The sequence below is a fragment of the Pteropus medius genome, unplaced genomic scaffold (genome assembly GCF_902729225.1).
Source record: "Pteropus medius unplaced genomic scaffold, Ma_sr-lr_union100, whole genome shotgun sequence".
Taxonomy (NCBI): Eukaryota; Metazoa; Chordata; class Mammalia; order Chiroptera; family Pteropodidae; genus Pteropus; species Pteropus medius.
In genome coordinates, this window is record NW_024349798.1 from 8,584,239 (window position 1) to 8,606,598 (window position 22,360).

At 43.9% G+C, this 22,360-nt stretch overlaps 1 protein-coding gene across 1 annotated transcript in view; it reads left to right on the top strand.

Annotated features, from left to right (window-relative positions):
• Window positions 1-22,360, top strand: part of RBFOX1 (RNA binding fox-1 homolog 1) — a 342,312-nt gene that overhangs the window by 260,829 nt on the left and 59,123 nt on the right. Inside the window, exon 8 of the mRNA XM_039885290.1 lies at window positions 5,236-5,316. Within this exon, the coding sequence (XP_039741224.1) occupies window positions 5,236-5,316 (81 nt within the window). The remainder of the gene's footprint in view (window positions 1-5,235; window positions 5,317-22,360) is intronic.

A 22,360-nucleotide genomic window follows, 5' to 3' on the forward strand; every position in this document is an offset into this window, starting at 1 on the left:
TTAAATTCAGAGATTATAGTAATGGTCTAGTCATTCGCCATCGGGCTGGCCGAGAACTCTGCCCATAGGGTACTAAAATGGAAGAGCAGACATTGCAAAATAGCCTTTTTCTTCCTCCCCCTCTTCCATTCTAATTTTATTTCTCGAAAGTGTAACACGGCTGCCTATCAGAAACCCTTTAGTTTTTCTCTTCAGTTGAACCCCAATACTTAGCCTCAGTGCCTGAAGCCAGGGGGATAGGAAGATGAATAAGACACGATTCCGGACCCCTTGATGTTTGCAGCGTTTATGAGAAAGACACTTGTTAAAAAGATCATTACAACTCAATCTAGAAAAACAGAGGAAGGATGCTGAACTTGGCCAGTTGGAGGCAAATAGATGTGGTTTCTAGGAGGAGAAGCCAGAGCTGGTCTGGAAGGGAATTACCTAAGGGGCTTTCTGGGGAGAAACAGCCCCTGCTACAGAAGGATGTGTAAAAGCACACCTTTGCTCTGGCCTGTTTGGGTCCAGTTTCTTCACCTGAGAGTTGGTACCAGAGTAAAAGGTTTAGATGTTTTCTCCTTCCTGTCTGCGATAGGACTCAGCTCTTCCAGTCTTCTCCCAGACAGTCCAAGGCCAGGAATGGTCCCCTGCACTGTGGGCAGTCTCCAGGTGAGCAGAAAGGGTCAGGTTGCCCCACCTGAGACAGGAACCCCGGCTCACACTCTTCTTCGAGAGTGGCCCTGGGGGATGTCTTGCCAGAATTTGGGATGCTGATGATCGTGGCACTCTGAGTGACTGAGTGTGACAGGCTTCGGAAAAGGCTCTGATTATTCGAGATTGTGTTTTTTTCACATGGAGTCCCTTCCCCGCCAGTTGCAGATACACTCATCGACATTCTAGGAAATGAATGACCAGGCTGCCCAGGTTTCCTGTTAAACCGGATGAGTCAATCTTAAAAAATAGAGAAAAGAAAAGAAAGAAAAACCACAGAAAAGAAGAAATAAATGAATCCCATCAATATAACTTGTAACTATATGCAAACTTCAGGCATGCAAATCTCTAACCAAAAACAAGGGCCAAGAGAAAGATTGGTTGGACAAAGCACTATTTTTAGCAAAGATAATAGAAATGAGTGTGTGGTGGTGGGGGGGATCTTTAAAAACATATGTTGACTTAAAAATGAAAAGACCTTTTAAAGTGAGAGGCAACAGGCGTAATTTGAGATCAGTAAGAACTGCTATTCCGGATGGATGCACGGATTCTGGCAGAAGCCCATAGTGTTCCCTTTAGGAGGGAAGGGGGAAGGGGGAACAATTGCATCAGCAGAAGGAGAGCGTTTCCGTTGGTGCTGATAACATAACAGAGTGACTCGAATTCGAACCCATATTTTTAGTTTTCAGTCTGGTACTCATCAGACCTGCAGGCATAATATCTGCTTTCTTGTTATCTTTGCAAACAGCTCTTTGAACATAATGTGGCCCTTGGCCCAGTCCAGAGGTTATTTTGCCCTGTTTTAACATTCCGAGGTTGGAGGTATAAGACATGCAAGGCACTTCCTCTGGCATGGCAGCTCAGGCTCCATTATAAAGTGGCTCTGTTTGTATTATTGTTAACACATATAATAATTCGATCATATTTCTTAGTTCCTCTAGAGCCAAGTATTTCGCCAGGGGCTTGGGATAAAAAGATGAGAACGATCTGCCTCTGACCTGTGATTCCCAAGCAAGACCTGATACTCCAACAAATACAGCATAACAAAGGGACCCGTGTGTGTGTGTGTGTGTGTGTGTGTGTGTGTGTGTAGAGAGAGAGAGAGAGAGACAGAGAGAGTGATAGGAACATAGATGAAGGAGTAATTAACTCCCGGGGACTCAGAAGAGAGGATGTGACTTTTAAAGTACATAGGAGGGAGAGGGGAAGTCATATTAAAAAACAATCGAACCAGGTGAAATGGCCAACATTCAACCCTACTTGACATAAAAACAAACAAGTCAATTTCGTATGGCGTAAGTTAACAGTGGAGGCAGAGCTAGCATGGAGGTTTCACCCCTTCCACCAACTGATCGAATAATAGCAGCTGCCCAGAGCTGTGTTGATAACGATTCTGAGAATCCCAGGCTAACAGGAACGGATAATATTGAAATTGATTAATGGTCTGTCCTAACTGAGGAATGGGTGTAAATGGAACGCAGTTGCCATGCATAAATCATAAGGAGCTTTATAAGCAAAGGCACAGAAGTACGGGATGTCGGGTGGGTAGAGGTAGATGGTCTATGTGGGAGGGTTTTGCGGGGAAGGGGCAGATGGAAGACTCATTTTGGGAGACCATTAGAAAGCTGGATTAATGGTGTGTCACAAAGAGCATCAGATGACCTTGTCAACACACCTCATATTGCTGCTTGTACCCTATTATCTCTTTGACTTACTTACTTTTTAAATCAAACCCACATTACTCGCCCCACCCCACAAAAAATGCACTGGAGGTGACAGTGTTCTCTGCCGCTTTGCAATTCAAAGCTTTCCTTTAAGAAAAGGTCACAGTGAGTAAGAGAGCATACAATAAGTACTTTGCAAATTAAATTGGAGGTTGTTTTTAGGTAAAATAAAAACCAAGTCTTGTGACTATATAGATTTTGTTTTACAAAGGTCAAAGTCATCACATAAAGAATTTATATTTTTTTACTATTAAGAGGGCATCCAAGGAAGTCATTTCAGTCCAGTTTCTCGGGAGCCACAGCCGAAGACAATTAGGAGAGCTTCATTATGCTCTGCCAGGATTGAGCTTTCTAGAGGGAATCTGTGTCGTGTCCCAGTGGGACTTTCCAGATTGCCTCAAGGTTATTGAAAATTGACCCTATGATTTTAAGTGCACAGTAATAAAATGCCCTTCTAGCTATATTTTTGCTACGAAATTTTATATATATATATTTGAAAGCTAGGCATCCCCAAAAAACTTCAGATCGCATTTTAAAAGTAGTTTTTGACTAAAGGTGCAGATAAGGGATCCTTTGAGGAACTTTCTCATGATGCACCTGAGTCCCACTCTAGAAGGTTCTGATTTGGTAGCTCTCTATCCTATAGAAACATTTGTTTCTCCCTAAGATTTCTAGCAATGAGCAGAAGCGTGTGGGTGCCCCCTGCAAATTCGGGCTGAGTTTTACAGATAAAGCAGGGTGGGGGGCATAGGGCCTATCTTTCCTGGTGGGTACCCTGCCTGCTGTTGGTTGATTTTACACCCCATGCCCCAGATCTAGTGTGTTCTTTTTGTTTGCTGTTAAGGCTCACACTAGGCCAGTTTCCTGCCAGAACTGGAAATCCCTACTGAGAAGAAATTAGACCACATGAAGTCTCATCTATATGTTGTGATACATTGTTTTAAATAAACTAGCAAGAAGAAAACAGTCTCATTTTAGCCAAGGTTGATCATGAATCAGGCCCATCCAGACTCTTAACCTATTTATCACCAAGAGCAGGTCGGTGAATTTCACTGTTACATCCAGGCTTTTTTTGGAAGGAGGGGAAGGGCCAGCTCTCTCCTCCAGCTATAAGTGTGAGACAACAGGGTACACGTGAGCAGGACTAAGGGACATTCCTTCGGGTAGAACTTCTGCCCAGGGCCTAGTTCTCCTCGTCAGACTCGGCAGACCTGGTGCTGAGAGGGCGAGATAAGTCAGGGATTTTAACAGAATCTTTGTGTTACCTGGAAATAATGTATAAAACCTAGAGGAGCACAGGGGACAGTGGAATTTGGGGACAGCTTCTCAGGCCTCCACATAGGACCCCCCTACTTTGGCTTGGTACCTGAAGGGCAGTGGAGTGGAGGAGGCGGGGCGCAAGTGGGGTGGGGGCGGGGACTACCTCCGGAACTGAGTCTGGGCTTAATGGCATCACGTGGCTGTCCTTCTCTATTTGGTGAACCCCTGCTCACCCTAGAAATTTTAACTACACTTTTGTTGAACTTGGGCAAGATACAAAAGAATCATAAGCCCCCCTCTCCCTCAAGGGTGAGTCTCCAAGAATGTAGATGAGTTCCCAGTTCCCCTGGGGGTGCAGGCTTTTTTTTTTTTTTTTTCAAGGAGAGATTGCTTTCCAGTCGTGGTGATGACAGGCGAATCTAGAAACAAACGGAGGCAGCTGACCTTGCCCGGCCCGGGAAGTGAGCAGAAACCCCAGGAATGCATTTTCATCATCAGTAATGGGCTGAAAACTTCCCGAACGTCTCTCGCTCTTTTCAAAGCCTTTGAGTTTGAGCTCTGCAGCCGCAGCAGAGCAGGATTGATACCCGAAGACTCCTGACCCCGGCTCACCCTTGGAGCGGGTGGATGTGCAAAACATGGCATAGATTGAGGCGACGTCTCAGGATTCCACCATTCCTCCCCGCTGTAAAATTCCATTCCGCCCAAGGATAAGCCCGGTGCCCTTTGCTTTAAATCAGGCAGAGGACAGTGGTCACTGCAGTGCAGCTATAGTCAGTCCACACACTTAGCCATGTGAACGCTCCCGCCGGAAGGCGGGGGGCTCTGGAGAAGAAACAGAAAGTGCAGAAATCAAAGATGATCACGCCCTGAGTGCAGAGTGGGTCCAGGGCCGGTCACAGGGATGGCAGAGGTTGCCTGTGTGTCTTCCTCGCCCAACTTCTGTACTTCCTCGGAAGAGCTGGTTTAGGAAGACTGAAGTCGGGGAGAGGAGGAAATCGTTTCTGTAAGCTTCTCAGTGCGTGTGCTCATCATTTATTGAGTGATGATTACATGCCAGCCCCTGCGTTGGGCGCATCCCCAGTCACACGATTGACAACCCTTCCCGGAGGTAGGTATATGCACCCCGTTTTCCGGATGGGAATCCCAAGGCACAGAGAGGTACAGTGACTTACCACGATCACACAGCTAAGTAGTGTCTGAATCGCGCTTGTTAGCTCGTCCACTCTGAAATTTCTAAAGCTCCCTTTTGAGCATGACATGCTGCCTACATTACTGATCTGAAACTGGGGTCCCGGGGCAGCTGGACCCCCCTACTCCAACCCTATGTGAAAAGAATCGATGCGTGTTTGGTGGGCTGGGGAGGGGTGGAGGGGGCTGGGCTTCCACCAATGTCCTTTGGCTAAGGCAGGGGGCTTCTGGGGGTGTCCCCGCCACGCGCTCTGGGATGTGGCTATGTTTTCGTGTCTCTGCCTTTCTCCTTTGCATGGCCGCGATCTCTCAGGGGTAGTGTGCCTGTTCCCAAACCAGATGCCATCTATCTCTCTCTCTTTCGTAGGCACGGTGCTGTTGTGCCAGGCAAACCAGGAGGGATCTTCCATGTACACTGCCCCCAGTTCACTTGTATATACTTCCGCAAGTAAGCCCATGTTGTGGCTCTCTTTCTGTTTTGTGACATAAATCTGAGTCCAATCACCTTCCCTGCCATGTAAGTTCTCTCCCCCTCCCTCTGCACCACCCTCCCTTGTGGCTCTCTCTACGAGGTCAAGTTGATTCTCATAAGCATGTCTCTGTTTTCCCCTGTTGCCTTAGCATCTGATCCCTCCGCTCATTACGTCTGAATCCTCACTTCCTGGACATCCCAGCCGTTTTTGGTTAAGACCTGTCAGGACTGGGTCCGATGGATGGGACGTGGGATGACGAGATGGGGGGCGGGGGGAGCGGGAGGGGGGAAGCTGTAGCTCATTGCCTGCCTTCTATCACAGGTTTGCAAATTTACATGAGAAAAATTGAAGTAAAATGGGCAGGCCGTCCAACTGGCACCCTAGCCTTGCAAAAAAGGTGCTTGATGGGTTCCCGCGAGCGCAGTTTTCATACTGGCCTGTGGCTAGTGACTTGTTTGCAAGGCTGTTCTAGCCATCAGGTGCTATGAGGAGGAAACCAAAAATAGATATGGAAGCTAAATCACAGTGTCGAGGTGGAAAAACCAAGGATTGCTCTGCCTGGGATGGGTTCTGGAGAATGCCCCACGCCCACTCCGCCCCCCAGAGCAGGGACGAAAGTGCTTGCTGATTATATTGCGCTTCCCCGGCTGGTTCACCCCTCCTTAGAGTCTCCTGACACAGCCCAGGCCTTGTCCCTTATTTCATACAGTGTGTGTACACCCTGTGACATCGCCATAACTACCCAAATGGTTCCTCTTTGGGGATCAGGGCTCAAAAGTGAGTCTGTGGACCAGGGGAGAGGAGGGCTGCTTGTGAGACTGGCTGGAGCAAGGGGGTGGTGGACAGCGGAGGCCACAGGCTCATGATAATTAAGAGGAGAAGCTTCACCATGTATCAAGACCAAACATCTTGATTCTCAAAGGCTGAGACAAACCAAACTCTTCACTGTGGGGCAAAAGTTAGAAGCAGTGACAGGGACCCCAAAAGATAATGACTATGGGAAACATGAGGGTCCCTGAAGGCTTCGGGTCATGGAGGCAGACTGGTTGCTTCTCCTAACCACGCTACAACCCCAAAAGCAGTTTGGACGTTCATGAAATGCAAGGTCCCCAAGAAGCCAAAAATCTAGCCCTCCTGGCCAGAAGGTGTTCTTTTTGAATTTCTGAAAACTGTTCCATTTTGGTCAGTGTAAATGCACGTGCCTATATTGTCTAGAATTAGAATGCCATGGGGCATTTTCACACGCTCAACCTGTTTAATCCTCTCAAAATCTGTACCAGGTAGGTATTACAATGTTTGCTTTACAGCCGAGGAAATGCAGGGTACTGAGCGGTGGGGTGATTCACCCAGGATCACACGACCAGTAGACGGGTAGATTGGTCTTTCAAATTTCGAACTTGAGGAAATGATTCAACCCTCCACTTCTTCTCTGGCTCCATTTGACTCCACATCTCATGGTCATCCCGTTGTGCTGGTCCCTCCCGCTCCTCTATAAATAATATTTTGTGAAAAAGATTTGGGTTGAGTTCCAGAGTATTATTTTTGTTTTTATCTAATATTATTGTCCTGTGGAAGCATCTCGGATGAAATGTCCTGTGTCTGTGCAATCCAGTAGGCATGCTCCTGGGACCAAGGCGCTGACTTTTTAATTGTATTTAATTTTAATTACTGTTATTCTAATTAGCCTCATGAGGCTAATGGCCACCATGTTGGACAGCGAGGCTTTCTATAATCCTAGGCTGTATTTATATGTCAGTTTCCTTTTCAGAAGGGAACAAACTAAATTAAGTCCAAAAAAGGACTAGTTTTAATTGGTACAGCTCTTCTAAAGCAACTCGAAGATAGTGTGTGTCATAAATGGCAAGCATGGAAATATGTCACAAGTTCTCCAGACTATAATAGGTGAAGCATATAGAGAAAATGAAATCATCTAAGACTGCTATCAGCAAACTACAGCCCAAGGGCCAAATCCAGCCCACTGCCTGTTTTTGTAAGGCTTAGGCGCTAAGAATGCACTTAGATTTTTTGAAGCATTATAAAGACAAAAACAAAAAACAAAAATAACATGTGAAACGGACCTAGGTGGCCTGCAAAAGCCTAGGAATCTTGATGATCTGACTCTTTCTGAAAAAAGCATGCTGATCTCTGATTTAAAGGATCCATTTTATTATTGAAAATACAAAATGAGAACATCACTTCGCTGTTTATAATGATCCTTTTTTCTAAATTTAAGAGTAAAAATGTATAATAATTATAGAAACCATATAATGTATCCGACGCCCTTCATTTTTAAATTGCATAATCATATTATCTACACATTTTTCATCCTATTATTTTCACTTACTATCATGTCATGTACGCTTTAGGAAAATGTGTTAATGACCTCATAATAGTCTACTGTTTAATGATATTATATTTTAATCTATCCCTCCATTGTGGGGTACTCGGGTTGATAGCAATTTTTAAAAAATTATAAAGAAAATAGATAGTAATTTTAAAGAAAACAACAATTAATAGCTAATCCTCCTGTCACATAGCAAAATAAAACAAAAACTAGTTTCTTACAATAAGAGTCTTCATGGTGGACTCTTTAAGCAATGGTATTCAGACTGACAAGCTCAGTTAGTATTTTAGAATGGCAACCAACCTGAGACCACCCCCACCCCGCTCCATTTGAATAGTTGAGGTCCCTTAGATTATTTCCATCTGAGGCCATGCATTGGTGCTGAATGTAAAAATGATCCACTTCTCCTAAGACAAATGGCTGAGGCTTCCTTTCTCCTACACTTCTCCAAGTCAGCAATGCCTTCGGGGGCCCGACTGTGCACAGTCAGCTGGCTTCTGGCCACATTCACATGGGTTTTCTCGTCCAGATTAAGGTGCATATTTTGATGCAAAATCACATCCAATTTGGGCCAATTGGGCCAGCACGTAAAGGGTCATTTTTGCGCATGCACGTGTGCGCGCGCACACACACGTGGGATGTACACACAGTCACCTGAGATACTTTTTCTCCATCAGGCCTGACATATACATGGCTAAGAGCCACAGGTCTTGCCTTTGATTGATATAAGAACGGTGTGACCGCTTTTTCTCCAAGAATCCAGCCTTCTTCCCCAAAGCTGAGGCGCCCTTCCTTCTCAGCAATTGTTTAGGATTCACCTGGTTTTTAACTTGAAAGTGTATGTTTCTCACTTTGGGGGAACAGTTGTGCCCTTGAGGAAAGGTGTGTATAAGTTACACTTTTGTAAATTAGATTCTATGTATTTACGGACTTCCATGATTGCTCCTGAGGTTTTTTTTTTTTTTTTAACACATCTTTAACTGGCCTTGAATGTTTTAGTCTTAAATTGTCCCTCTCCCTAGCCAAATAGCTAATCATCTGTAAATAACACCCTTAAATGCAGTAGGGAAGATGGTTTTTAAAGGAACCCTGCTGAATTAGTCAGTAATGAAAATAACTCCTACTGAAGTTATCTGTTTTTTTTAAGATGCATTTTGGCATAATGGGTTTTCTCCTTTTAAGCGAAACATCCTAATGATATGACCCAGGACACGAACTCATTAAGAGAAAGATTTTCACTCAGGGCTCTCGGTCAATACAACCTAACCCCATAGATTCTCCCATCTCGCCCCGCTGACTCCAGTTCCTCCTTCTACCCTACACTTTATCCTGCCGTGAAGGCCTAGGTCAAGTGTGTCATGAGACATCACGTATCCTCTTACATGTCCTAATAAACCACTCTCGTCCAGATTGTCAAATGGAGCCACTGTCTATCAAACTTAAAAGAAGTCAGAGCAAAACTCCAGAGAATTCTGCAAGATCGCCTTGTCCCAAAGGCAAAACCATATTAATTAACGTTACTGTTGCTGTCTTAAAACGTTAATTTTAATCAACTAAATTGAACGAATAAAATCATTTTATTTTTGAATAATTTTCATTAATAAATTAACCACAGGTTTGCTTTGAGTAGCAAATACGACCCCTGAACAGCGAGGTTTGGAGAAAGTGCAGGCAGGGCTGGTGGGTCTGCTCGCTGCCCACCAACCTGAGGGCCAGTCGTTTGTAGGGTTGCCCTGTCCTGGGCAAAAGGCACCGCTGCGTTATTGTTAGTGCCGTTCGCATACCGTGAATGCATAATAATCAAAAATGGCTCCAGGGAGAAATAAGAAGGCCAAGAACATATCCCCTCTCTTCCAAGTTAAGACATTACTTCCATTTTGATTCTTTGAAATATCAAGAGGTAAATCATTGGTTCCAGGAATGGGAAAGTCCGCTTCTAAGTTGGATTAGCAAAGCCAGCTATCACTGATTCCTATTTCCATATGGAGTAGATTTTCCAAAAGCAGGTGTACGTGACCAGCTTTATTTTGTTCTCTTTATAACTTCGTGAATTGATTTTAGATTACCCAGGTGACACGTGCTCACTATAATCATGCAAATAAACACAAAAACGCACACATATGGAATAACATGGGAATAATATCCCCACTTTATCCAGGAACACCAACCCTTAAAGAATCCCCTATTGACTCTGTGGTAAGTATCTGTCCACATTTATTTCATAATAAGGCAAAGAAGGACACGCACACATGCAATGGGAGGGGTGTTAGCTCAATTTTACACACAGGGGAGTATACACGCACATAGTACGTTCACATGACACATCTTAATCATATTTTGTTTCACTTCACAACACATCGTGACCTTATCCCATTCAGCCTCTTACTGTTCCACATGTGTGGATGGGTGTGGATGGTCCACGGTTCATTCAACCATTCTCTTTCCACAGTAGTTTAACCGATTGCATTTTCATATCCCTTCCATAAAGGCTGCAGCCATAACCATTTTTACACATACCCCTCAAATGCCACACCCAGTTTCCCAAACATGGGGTCGTTGGTTCTGTCCGAGCATTCTCGCCAATGCTCGTGTATTTTGCTCTTTAATTTGGCAAATTGGATGGATGGCAGATAACATCTGAGTTGTCTCTAGTTAGTGTTTGCCTTTCTCCTAATGAAAGGCATCATCCTTCCCAAATTTAATTTTCGTTTGCACGTGACCCCTTGTGAATTTCTGATACACATCTGCCCGTTTCTCTTGTGAGTTTTTCTCATTTTATTTTTCATTCACATTGAGAGATAACTATTCATTAGGGAGAATAACCTGTCGACATATTTCCCATTGTGGCCATTTGATTTTGCTTGCTCCAGTATACAGTTTTAATACATAGGCAGATATATTTGTCTTTTCTTTTGTTGCTGAAGTCAAAGTGCCAACATTGTCAGTTCTGGTGAGAATTCTCTTCCTGGCTCATAGATGGTCAGTTTCTCATGGTGTCTTTACATGGCTCTCTAAGGGCTCTAATCCCTCCGTAGGATCCCACCCTTATAACCTCATTTAAGCCCAATTATCTCCCAAACGCCCTGTCTCGAAGTACTAGTTGAGAGTTAAGGCATAAACATGTGAGTTTGGGGCAGGAGGGGACACGATTCAATTCATGGCAAATACCTTGACACGGAAGTGCCAGTTTCATTTGTCAAGGGCTAGAAAAGCATTTTCCAGCAGCCATTTCTATATGGTTCCATATGCTTATCAATGCAAACAAGTGCATTTTCACACAGTTAACATGGAAGGCATGGCCGAACTTTCCGTTCATGAGGGGACAAATATAAAATAAAAGGAAGCTGAGTGTTAATTCCCCCTAAATTTTCACTTCTGACAACTAGGGGAAAAAATCTGATATCATAAGCGAATGCTCAGGAACCTAAATGTTATCAAAATGCAAAATCATCTTCTTTATTCACTTTTGTGAAACTCAAGGGCAAATGGTAGTGGCACAGTTTTAATTGATATATTGATTGCGGATTTTATGGACGTAATTGTGTGGAATTCATAAAACAATGATTTAAGTGGCAGGAACATGCATAAATCAGGACCGCACTGTTCTACTCTTAGGTAATGGATAGAACTTCCATCAGTTTCTGTAATTAAAACAACGGCCTTGATTAATTTACGGCATCCTCTTTCTTCTGCCCAATACAGAACACGTCGGTAGACTGAGTTCGGTTAATAGGATGTGCACATACAGGGCATTGTGTTACTGATACAGCGCTTTAAAAAAAGCCTTTTTTCCTCCTCTCTCCAGTAATTCAGAGGCTCGCAGCGGCCTCCCAGAAGGCTGTTTCTAATAGTTTCTGGAAGGATTGCTTAAAAGACTAATAACCAGTGCTGGGATGAGCATGAAGAAAGTGGGCACTCACTCAGACAGAATTTAAAGAGGCACCAGAAAACTCGGTCATCAAGATAAACAATCTTTTAACGCAATATTTCCAAAAATTGAAGTTAATGGGAAAAAAATCCATGATGAACAAGTATCGAAATTTTCTATAAAGACAGGATGAGTATTATTAATTTTTCTTTTGCCTTAGGCTCCAGTATGACTCAGCATAGCACCTCTTTATTAAATTTTGACGATTCGTTCATCATGGAATTTTTTACGATAATTTTAATTTTTAAAAAAGTTGCATTAAAATATGATTTATCTTGATAACCGGGTTTTTCAGTGGCCTCCTCCCTTAAATTCTGCATCCAAGGTGAATGGTTAACTGATCTACCCTAGTTCCAGCCCTGATACAATAATAATAATAATAATAATAATAATAATAATAATAATAATAGGTTATTGAGAATTTACTACATGTCAGGCATTCTACCAGCCCCTCCTATGAACATTTTCACTTAATACTCACAAAACTGTGAAATAGGCCTGATTGTTATGCCCCCTTTCACATGAGAAACTTTAAGATCAGAGGGATTAAGGAGCTTGTCCGATGTCACCCAGCTAGATCAACCCCGAACCCAGCCTAACTGAATTCCAAGCCTTCCATCTCACTAGTCTCTAAATGGACCCACCACTGGGTGCAGACAGCCTCGTGCTCTGCTTCCAGACGAGTCTGAGCACAGAGTGGCCAAGTGGGACCTCTAAGCAGCTGTCTGCCTCTGCATTCAGGCCAAGGTTGTCCTTCCCATCCCTGGATTTCTGGAGGGGCCGTTCTTACCTATCCGATCTGTCTGACCAGAGGTTGGCAAAATTGTTCTTTAAAAGGCCAGATAGTATTTCCAGGCTTCCAGGCCATCTGGTCTCTGTTGTGACTACTCAGCTCAGTCCTTAGAGTTTGAAAGTAGAAATAAACAATGCAGGAATGAAAAGGTGTGGCTGTGCCTCCAGGAAATGTTTACAGAAACAGTCTTCAGGCCAGATTTGGACCAAGGGCCATGGGGTACCGACCCTTTTGTCAGGCCCTCATTTGAAAGGGCGGAGGCAGGGTAGCTGGCTACCTGGGGGTGGAGATAAAAAGGAGCCTTCTTTTCAATGTGCACCCTCATGTGCCCTTGGCATGTTGTATCTATTTATCACATTTTAAAACAAATTATGTAAGGTAAGAACAGAAAGAGGAGACCCTCCTCAGTAGATATTCAGGTAGGATATAGACATTAATTCGGTCTAGATACAATGGATTTGACTCAGTTTTGCTCTCACAATAAATAACAAACAAACAAATCTGGGTTGGGAGGGATTTATTTTGGTCCCCTTGGCCTTCTCTATGACCTGCCCCAGTTTTTCTGAGGTAAATAGTGAGACTTCTCCACTTACCCAGGATCCCTCACGCTCTGTCTGGGCTTCTCCTGCACACCCCCAGCCAGCAGTGCTGGCTCTCCAGCAGCCTCCATACCCTTCAACTTAGGAATCAGAAAGGGCTTTGTTCTTCCTATGTCCAGGGCTCCGCATTACGGTGACAACATGCTATGTCTCCTCTATCACCTTCTCTGAAATAATTCCTTCTTCTATACTCATCAGTCCTTTGGTGGGGAGGAGGTTGACAATACCATCACTTTGTCCCTCCAGTCTTTGTCAAGTTATTTCTATATGCCATGTACCATTCTATGCACTGTGAATACTCTGCGAACTAGACAGCCACAAGTCGGCCTCTACGATGCCTACGTTATCGTGGATGAGAAAGATCAAATAGATATATAACGCTAAGTTCTCAGAATTGCAAACTAATTGCTCATAGAGATATTTGAAAGGCCCTCCCCAACAGGAAGGACACTTACCCACTGCTGACACCTCTTGGTAGGTGAACTAAGCTAAATGTCACTGCTTTCACCATCATTCCACACTATCAATAGAAACACCTGGCTTTTGAGGTCCTATTTCCCCCATCGACCCCGCGGAAGGAGAGCTGTTTGAGACATCTACTATGTCCCCTCTAATGTAGCCTATGCCTGATGGATTGAACGGTGGTGGTTCACGCTTGGACACAGATGTCCAGACACCGCTACTGACGTTTGAACCCTAGAAACCATGCTCCCTCCACCGCCGAAGCACCATCTCTTTGCTTCATTCCATCTGCCCAGCCTCCCTGTGACCCAGTACGTCTCTCATTTATTAACAGGTGACTTCTAAGAGGCTTCTTCTAGCTTTGATGTTACCATAGTTATTCTACCTGGACGCCAGTTTTCAGAACAGGTTCTTCTGTATTTTCAGTCCCCCCACCCCCATTACCACCCCAACTGGGTTAGCGCCTTCCTCGGCATCTGTGGTTACATTGTCTGAATCATAATAATCACAGACCACTCTATTTTACTGTTTTTGTCCTTTTTTTTTTTTTTTTTACACTACTGATTTCAGGGGGGAACAAAAACTCATTGAATAACCTCAGTTGTTTATAGGGAAGAATCTGCAAAGAAGCCACATTGCAGGCAGCCGCTATGTAGCTTTCCAGGCACTTTAGTTATTAATCTCAATGCAGAATAGTGGCTTCGTCTTTTTCAGATGAGGGTCTCACTTCTGCAAAAGGCCGCCGATCGCAAAAAGTCTCATCCCGTGGTGTGCCCCCAAACATCTTATTTGTCTTGATATTTCTTTCCCAGAAATACATATGACAGATAAGGAGTCACTGGAGAATGGTTTGCCTTGTGTCAGACAGATATTAAAACAATAAACTACGTCGTCCTGGGATCCCGGTGTGCGCACAGCCAGAGAACAAGGCCGAGATGAGATGTTTCTGAAAGGCAGCGAGGCAGTTGTTCTGGGGGAATTCCCTGGACGCCCCGAGTCCTGCAATTGCACTGACAGGAAGTACTTTTTAATGCTCACATGTTTTTAAGAGGATAAGCAGGAAGGGGGCCTGCTGCAGCTCTCACGTTCAAGTCCTCGACCAGGCCCCCCCTTCTGCTGGCCCCTGGCCGAGGCGAGAAGGACATCCTCCCATGGTTGGGGAAGCTTATTTTAAGAGTTTGTTTGTAAGCACTCATTTGCTTTCTCAAACTAATGTAGAAAGAAAACAAATGTACTATTCCGAGTTCAGAGCTCTGAACGCGAAATTTGCAGGGGCCAAAGATAAGGTCCTGTTTGATTCCTGGTATGTAAAGGGAGGCAGCTAGACGCAATGGAGCAGCTGCAAGTTCCTAGGGGACCAGGCTTTGCAAATGGAGCCGAGCCCTCTCGAAAGTCTGCAGAGCTGGGAGTGAGCATCTTAGGAAGGGAGTAAAAACATAGAATGCCACTCACGTAATTCAAGTGCTAGGATGGGGGTTCTTGTTGCCGCTTGCATAGGCATGTGTCCAACCATAGAGGTGGCCCCCTTCTCCCCTGGCCTTCAAAAGTGACTCTTCCTGCTCAGTGCAAAGATACAAGATAGGAAACTGAGTTTGCCTCCCACTGACGGGAAAAGAAATGGGCATACCTCGTTTCAAAGTGATCATTTAAACTGTCGCTTCACTAAGAACTCCAAAACCACCCATTTTCTTAAATTATGTTCTCATTTATGTAAAAGTACTGTCCTGTCCAAAGCTATTTTATTGTTGCCAAAAAACTTGATGTGTGTGTGGGGGTGGGGGGGAGTGTTAACAAAATGCAGTTTTTCGGGACCGAGGAACACACCACACAGTTTGAATCGGTCTCCTTGGGTTTTGTTAGTACGCAGCCTGGGCTCTTGACAGCTAATTGCTTTTTGTGTAAAAATAAACCTACAAGAACCACCTCTATGGGCACACCTGTCTCAGCAAGGATATTTATCATCCCGGCCTTGGTTATTGCTGTGGGAGTCTAAGAAGCATTTTGCAAAAATCATTGTTAGACTCCAGTCTTGGTTTTACAGAGTTCTCTTTGAGCATCAACATGACTCAGTGAGAAGAGCTGGATTCAGGCAGGACTGGGTCTAAATTGTCATGGTTACATTAGCGGGATGACTGTGGCCAAGTCTCTGCCATGGACGTATTCATGAATATTCATGAGTGCCTACTTACCTGTGACCATTAAATAAGAGCCTTTCGTAAAAAGCCTTTCAGGCTGCTTGAAGCTTGGCAGTTCTCCAAATGGCTGATCCTTTCCCTTTCTTTCTGAGAAGCCATCTTCCCCAGGACCCCTTGAAAGTTCACTAAAGAAGCCGATTTGGATGGTTTATGTTAGTCTAGTGACTGGACAACTGGACCACTTTCTGAATGATTCTCTTTCAGTCTGTTCTATGTGGGGTTTAAGGTTCCAGTCTGGGTACCAGGCAGGTGATTTCTAGGTCCAGATGGCACCTGTCCTCCTGGTTCGCTTAGGGTATCTCTCAAAGAACCGGGACTCAGTCTTTCAAGTCTGGAAGCTGACTCTGAAAATCAGATGGCCTCAGCACGGACCGACCAGCTATATCCACAACGATGGCTGGAAGTAAAATGAACGATGATGCACTGGCATCGAGTCCCCATCCCATGAGTCACGCCAACCCCCTCTGAGGGCCTCGGGCTCAGGAGCTACAGCAGCCCTGGAGAAGCCCCGAAAATCCAGCCCAGCCTAGGGAAGCTAATTTCTCTCACTTGCCCTGTTTCCTACCTGGAGAGTCAATTCACCGAACTTGCCATTTGAGCCGGCTGTCCGCTAGACCGTGAATGATTTAACAATTGAAACTTTACTGTGTATACGCACTCGATAAAGTAATTATTTATATAAATTATTTGCTTTTTTTCCCATAGCTGCCTAAAAAAAAAAAAAAGCCAGATCGACACTATTACAGGTTTTGTCAAACGAATAGATTATGGCAAATCCCTTCATCCAAATGAAAATAGGCGTCGGCATCTCACGGCTTTGTTTTCCTCGTTCCTTTGAACAACAGAGAGCATCCTGGCACATGCCTTCTGTGGTCCTGCCAAGTCAAATGCTCCAAGATTGAGATTTATTCTCGTTTTGCTGAATGAACCGTTACAAAAGTCCTGCCCCGGGGGGCATCGTCAATACCTGAGAGTAGACAGATCACGGATATGTCCTCTGCGCAGTGAAAGCCTATCACTGCACATGTGATGGCCAAGGCGTTCAACACGTGGGTCTGTTGGATTAATCTGACCATTTGTAACCTGGGAGAAAAGAGACAGCCGCTAACTTAGAGAGGCGAGCAGGAAGAGTGTGGCCGTTAGTTCCAAACCAAGGCTTCTGTCCTCATTCGAAGTTGCAAAGACCTGAATGATGAAAGCATATCCATGTGCATGAGTATTGCATGCAGGTTTTGTTGTGGCTTTTTGAATTTGTTTTGAGGTAAGAAAACATTTCTGCTTTGGTAACACCGGAATCACTCTTCAGAGTAAATCTCTGTGTCCATTGTGTTTCGTTTTTTGTTTATTTTTTGTAGATGACTCATTTCTTTCTAAGGAAGCGATATCTTTCTAACCGAGTTGTGAGTAAAGTGACGATTGATAACAATATTAAATCGATTATAGTCAGGAAAAAAGCATAACAATCCCAAATATTATGGCAGTTTCTTACTCAGATCTTCCAAACGTTGGAGAAACTTCTAGTTGAATTTAGTCATAAGGAGCTCATTACTTTGACAGTCATTAGGTTTGTGCGTGTAGCACCATACCGTTATAACCCAGGACCCCATCACTGGGAGGGTCCATTTTCCCAACATTGTTGGATTATATATGACCCCCTTCCCCCCACCCCCTCATATCCAGATATGGAGAGAAACCCCAGTGAAGAAGGGAACAGCTTGCCTTGAACTCTTATCAGGAACATAAATCAGTAGTGATCCCTGTGGCCCATGTCCAATTAGCAGAAAAGGAGCAAAGCCCTTTCGGATGTCTTGAAATCTCAGAACATAAATATAGAACGTAAGAAATGGCACCTGCCTCCTCTTCCACTTCTACCCCCTGCCTGCAACTCGGAGCTTACTGAGGTGTCAGGGAGGCGTGCCATCCAAAGAGTCTCCTGAAAATTAACTCAGTCCATGATAAATTGGGGCAGGTTCTCTTGGAAGTGGTACAGCTTTAGGGAAATGATGTAGCAGCTTGTACAGGCAATAAGAGGGAAGGAAAATGGAGACAGTCTTGGCCCCATGCTGACCTGGATGCCTTCATCCTCGAAGCCTTTGTGGGTAATAGATAAGATGATAGTCTCTAGCTGACAAGGTGCCTGAGTTCAGATCCCTGGGTGAGTTTCTGAGCTGCTCTATATCTTCCTTCCCTCCCCAGGAAAGTGAAGAGAGCCATAATGCCTGGTCCCCGTGGTCTTGTGAAGATGTAGTGAGTCGACCAGCGTTCGTAAATAGTAGCTGTCATGTTGTACAGTTGCATCATCTCCATCGATAATGCAGTACGGGAGGTTAGGATTTTGCCAACCGTATTCGTATCTTTCCTTGGATTATTCCAGTTATTGCTGCTTGAACTTTTAGACAAGTGAGGTCCAGGGTCCTTTATCGCTCACGTCCCAGCTAAACCAGGTTCTCTTAGATACGTGTCCTTTGTTAACAGCATCTTAGTGAGCCCTACAGGTTCCAGGACAGTCACCCACTTTTCCTCTGTAACTAACCCATTCTGAGTTTATCCGACAATCTAATCAATGAACATTTCAGGGATTACCTTGGGCCAGGTAACCCTTTAGGTGCTGGAGACATAGTATTGACCAAAACAAAGTCCTCAGGACAACCCAACAGAGGGAGATATAATGAAGTTGTAATCGAACGAGGTGGTAAAGGACTGGTGAGTGGAGCGGGTCCAAAGGGAGTGATCCGAAGGTGACAGCGATGACCGTCAGGAGATGTAGGGTAAAACTGAGAAGAAAAGACTTGGACGAGGTGACGTCGGAACCGAGATTCGAACGAGAGAATCAGCTCAACTTGTAGAGACTGAACAAAACACAGAAAACCGTCAGAAGCAAGTGAGAAGCAGCAGCCAGAGGCTGGAGGTAAACGAGGCATTTTAGCCTCCTACAGGGAAGATTTAGGTCAATCAATTCAGCTTGGGCAATCAGGCCAATACAGCGTCACCATCTTTCTTCTCCTTCAGAAGATGTCCATTTCCCTCCAAGTTCAAGTTTTTACCAATCCCTTCCACACATCCTGACCAGACTTATAACAGCCTAGAAACTTTGGGCTAATTTGGATTTGACTAAAACTTTTGTACCATGACGTTATAAAAAGAGATTCAATTATGGTACGCAATGTTTTGTGAGTAACTACCGCCCATAAAAAGTTAATTAATCAGGGCTGTGTCAATTTCCTCGTGCCATGTCAATTTGCTGCCAGGTAATTAATCACTAATCACCCACCAAGCAGCAGGCTGGGGGACAATCCACGAGCCATTTATTGTCTTTTTCCAAATAAATGGCACACGTAGCCAAGAAGAAACATATCTTGTCTTTCATAATATTTTTATCGACACTTTCGCAAGTTGTAATAGACGGAAGCAACAAGCAGCTGCAGTTCAATGGAATATGAATATTAAAGAAACAAATGAGCGGAGATTTATAGGACATTGCATTTCTGTTATGTCAGTTTTGAGATTAAACCGAGCAAATGAACAGTGAAAAATTACTCCTCCATGTGGAGAATGGTGATTAGACTTGTACATTAATTAGAAATTTTTGTTTTCCTATTCAATGCATTTCAAATGAGGGTGTCCTATAAGGAACTGTTTGTCCAAAATGTGGATTTATTCACTTCTAAACAGCAGTATTTAATATCAACATCCATTTTAAAAAGGAACAATAGTCGATCCCAAATGTGTGTTTCAGGGATAAATATACGTGAATATGAGAACCAGAGATTCCAACAAACTAAATAGCTCTTTTGATCTTTCTGTAAATGATTGAATGATTGGAACCCTCCTGTTTTCCACCCAAACCTTGAAATGACTGATTTAAAAAAAAAAAGCTTTTCCATTTTTACTATGACCTAGAACTAAATATGTCCCATCATATGAAATTTCCCATGTAACGTCATTGAAAGATAGTGACCTAGTTGTATATAAATTCTGTTATAAACCAATTTGATGTTCCTTTATTTGAGATCCCGTTTTAAGCAAACATTTTTGCCATTTGGAAAAAATTCATCAGGGTTTTTTTTTTTTTTTTTGGCTCTTCGTTGTGATGTTTACCACACAACACGGTGCCTCTGAAATCGAGCAATAGCTGGCTGTTTATTTCGCCTCGGTATGTTACCTATTATGCCACTTCTTAATTTATGGTCCAGCGCGTGGTACCGGAGATTCCCCAAGGGGAATCCCGCAGAACCATTCGAAGTGCGTCCGCACCCCCAGAATTATGTAAGTAAATATTTCCCACCGTAAATTACCCACAGGACCATTCATCCCCAAATTAGCATGACTGTCTCTCAGTCTTGAAATATTCCAGGGGTGGAGGGAAGACAGCATTAGAGGGGCAAAGGAAGAGGAAGAATGGCACGAAGAGAGAGCCCCGCCTCCATTCCGATGGCATCACCTTTTCCAGGGCATCTGGCAACCTCATGCAAATTCAAACCCGCGCACAAATGCAAAGAATAATTGCCCATTAAAGCGGTTGTATATTTTTATGGCTTCGATGCAGAATCTGCCCCCCCGTTGGCTTTTACATCTGCTACTCTTCATCTCTCCCAGCGCTCTAAAACTTTAATATGCAGTTTATAACCCTCAAGTATTTTCCACTGGTTTTGTGTTTCTCCTCTTGGGATTTCTGGGCTGGTGAGATGATCTCATTTGTGTTTATTTTCAAAGGTAAGCACCACGTTTGTAAAAGAGGCGAGGGGGAGAGCACGTGTTTGTCACTGTAAATACATCGGATGCAAAGCTCATAGAAGGTGGGAGGTGGGGGCTGGTCCTCTGAGGGGGAGACAGCAAGCAGTTGACACTTTGGTAAATGGCCCATTTGGCTGGTTGATACACCCACACATCTTCCATTTAAAAATGTCGTTTGGCCTCGATACTCAAGCCCGTCGCAGTGTGTCTCTTGTTACGTCCCTAAAGTTTCTGTTTCATTGAGTTTCAAAGTACAGAACTCCTTATCCCCAAGAACTGAGATGGTTACTCCACTAACCTCCCCCGGAATTGGCTCTGGGCATAAATCTAGCTGAAGGTTGGGAGTGGGTGGGCCAAGACTGTCGATGTGTCAACAAGATGCTCAACTGGTATTTGCTTCGAAAGCTCTTGCCCTGTTTTCTTTCAGAGAAACTCATTTTTAGCTTATGAGCTAAATCCAATTTTCGTTTCAGTGATACCAGATTTTTCACTTTGATTCATGCTGGATAAGGTTTCAGAGGGAACCTTTCCAATATAATGAACCTACGGGGTTTTTTTTCCCACTCTCTTGTCTCTCTTCTCTCCTGCCAAGAACCAAGGATTTACCCTGCATCCACGAAGCAACCAGAATGCTTTCTTTCCATTGTCCCCATTGACAGTCTGTTCACATGTTTATTAACTTGAAGTTCAACTAGAAAAAAATCAAACTCCAGCATCGGGGTTCAGAAATGCCTCTAACGTGGTGTCTTTTCTTTCTAACGTTGTTCTTTAACTTAACGTTTACAAATATTGGACAGGGTGACAGGTTTATGACTTTTAGGACAGTGATTCACTCCATTTTAGAAACAGAGAGGACATTGTGCACTTCCATTTGGCATTTCACATTGGATTTATTAAGCATTTATTGCCCACTTACTGGATCCAAACTCCTAAACTTGGGCATTGATAGATGACATAACTTTCCCTCAACAAAAGATAGATATCGTGCCACCAAGTAAGGGCATAAGTAAAGATGTCTTCTTCCTATAGGGTTCAGAGATAAAACCATTTGGGTTTTGTTTAGTCTGTATCTGAATCATCCACTCAAAGAATTGCTTCAAATATGCTGTTAACCATGCACTAGTATCTACAAGCCAGCACACCTAAGAGGCAAGTTAAGTAAAAAAATGGCAGTCCATCCCATCCCATGTTGAGTCTAAAGGAAGCTTGACAGTTGTGGGGTTCTTTGCCCTTGAAATTGACTCTTTGTCTTACTGGCAAGAGAAGACAGCCATGGTGTCTTAAAACAGCCGTAGTGGGAAAATTTTCTAATGGAGATGGGGAGAAATGCAGAAAGCACAGGTATAAATCAGAAGAGTTAGGGATTATAAATATTGTTTTCCATTGTTCCTTGCTGCACACATTTATTTATCCAGAGACTGATTTGCTGGGCTGCCAGAAAACATCGTCTGGGGCTATATGAAGGCAGGAATGTCTAATAAGTTATCACCTGTCTGGGCTAAAAGTTTGATTCCTGCTCGTCCCCATAACAAGAAACCGATCTTTAAATCCTGACTTCATGCGGCAATAAAAGTGAATTTAAATGAATGGAGGGTTTGCAATAATACCAAGTCCAATACATTCATCCAAATCTTCTCCCTTTTGATTCATACATATTTCAAATCTGATTGCTATCTCTGCACCAATGCGGCAGCACCTAAAGGTATGGACGTAGAAATTATTTTTGTAAGGATCATAACCGAGACTCAGTTGTGGTGTTCACGTACTGTTTGTCTTGCGGATACTGGGCAAGACACTTTGTATAGGGAACAGCATTCATGAAAGGTGGGAGATGGAAAGGAAGGGGCTCTATTCACCCAGAAGGAAAGAGACTAGCACTGGTTACCCACCAGGTGGCCAGGCGTGGTGTCAAGTACGTGAGGCTGCTCCGTGCCGGGGCAGCCTTGTACATCAGTGGGCAGAGC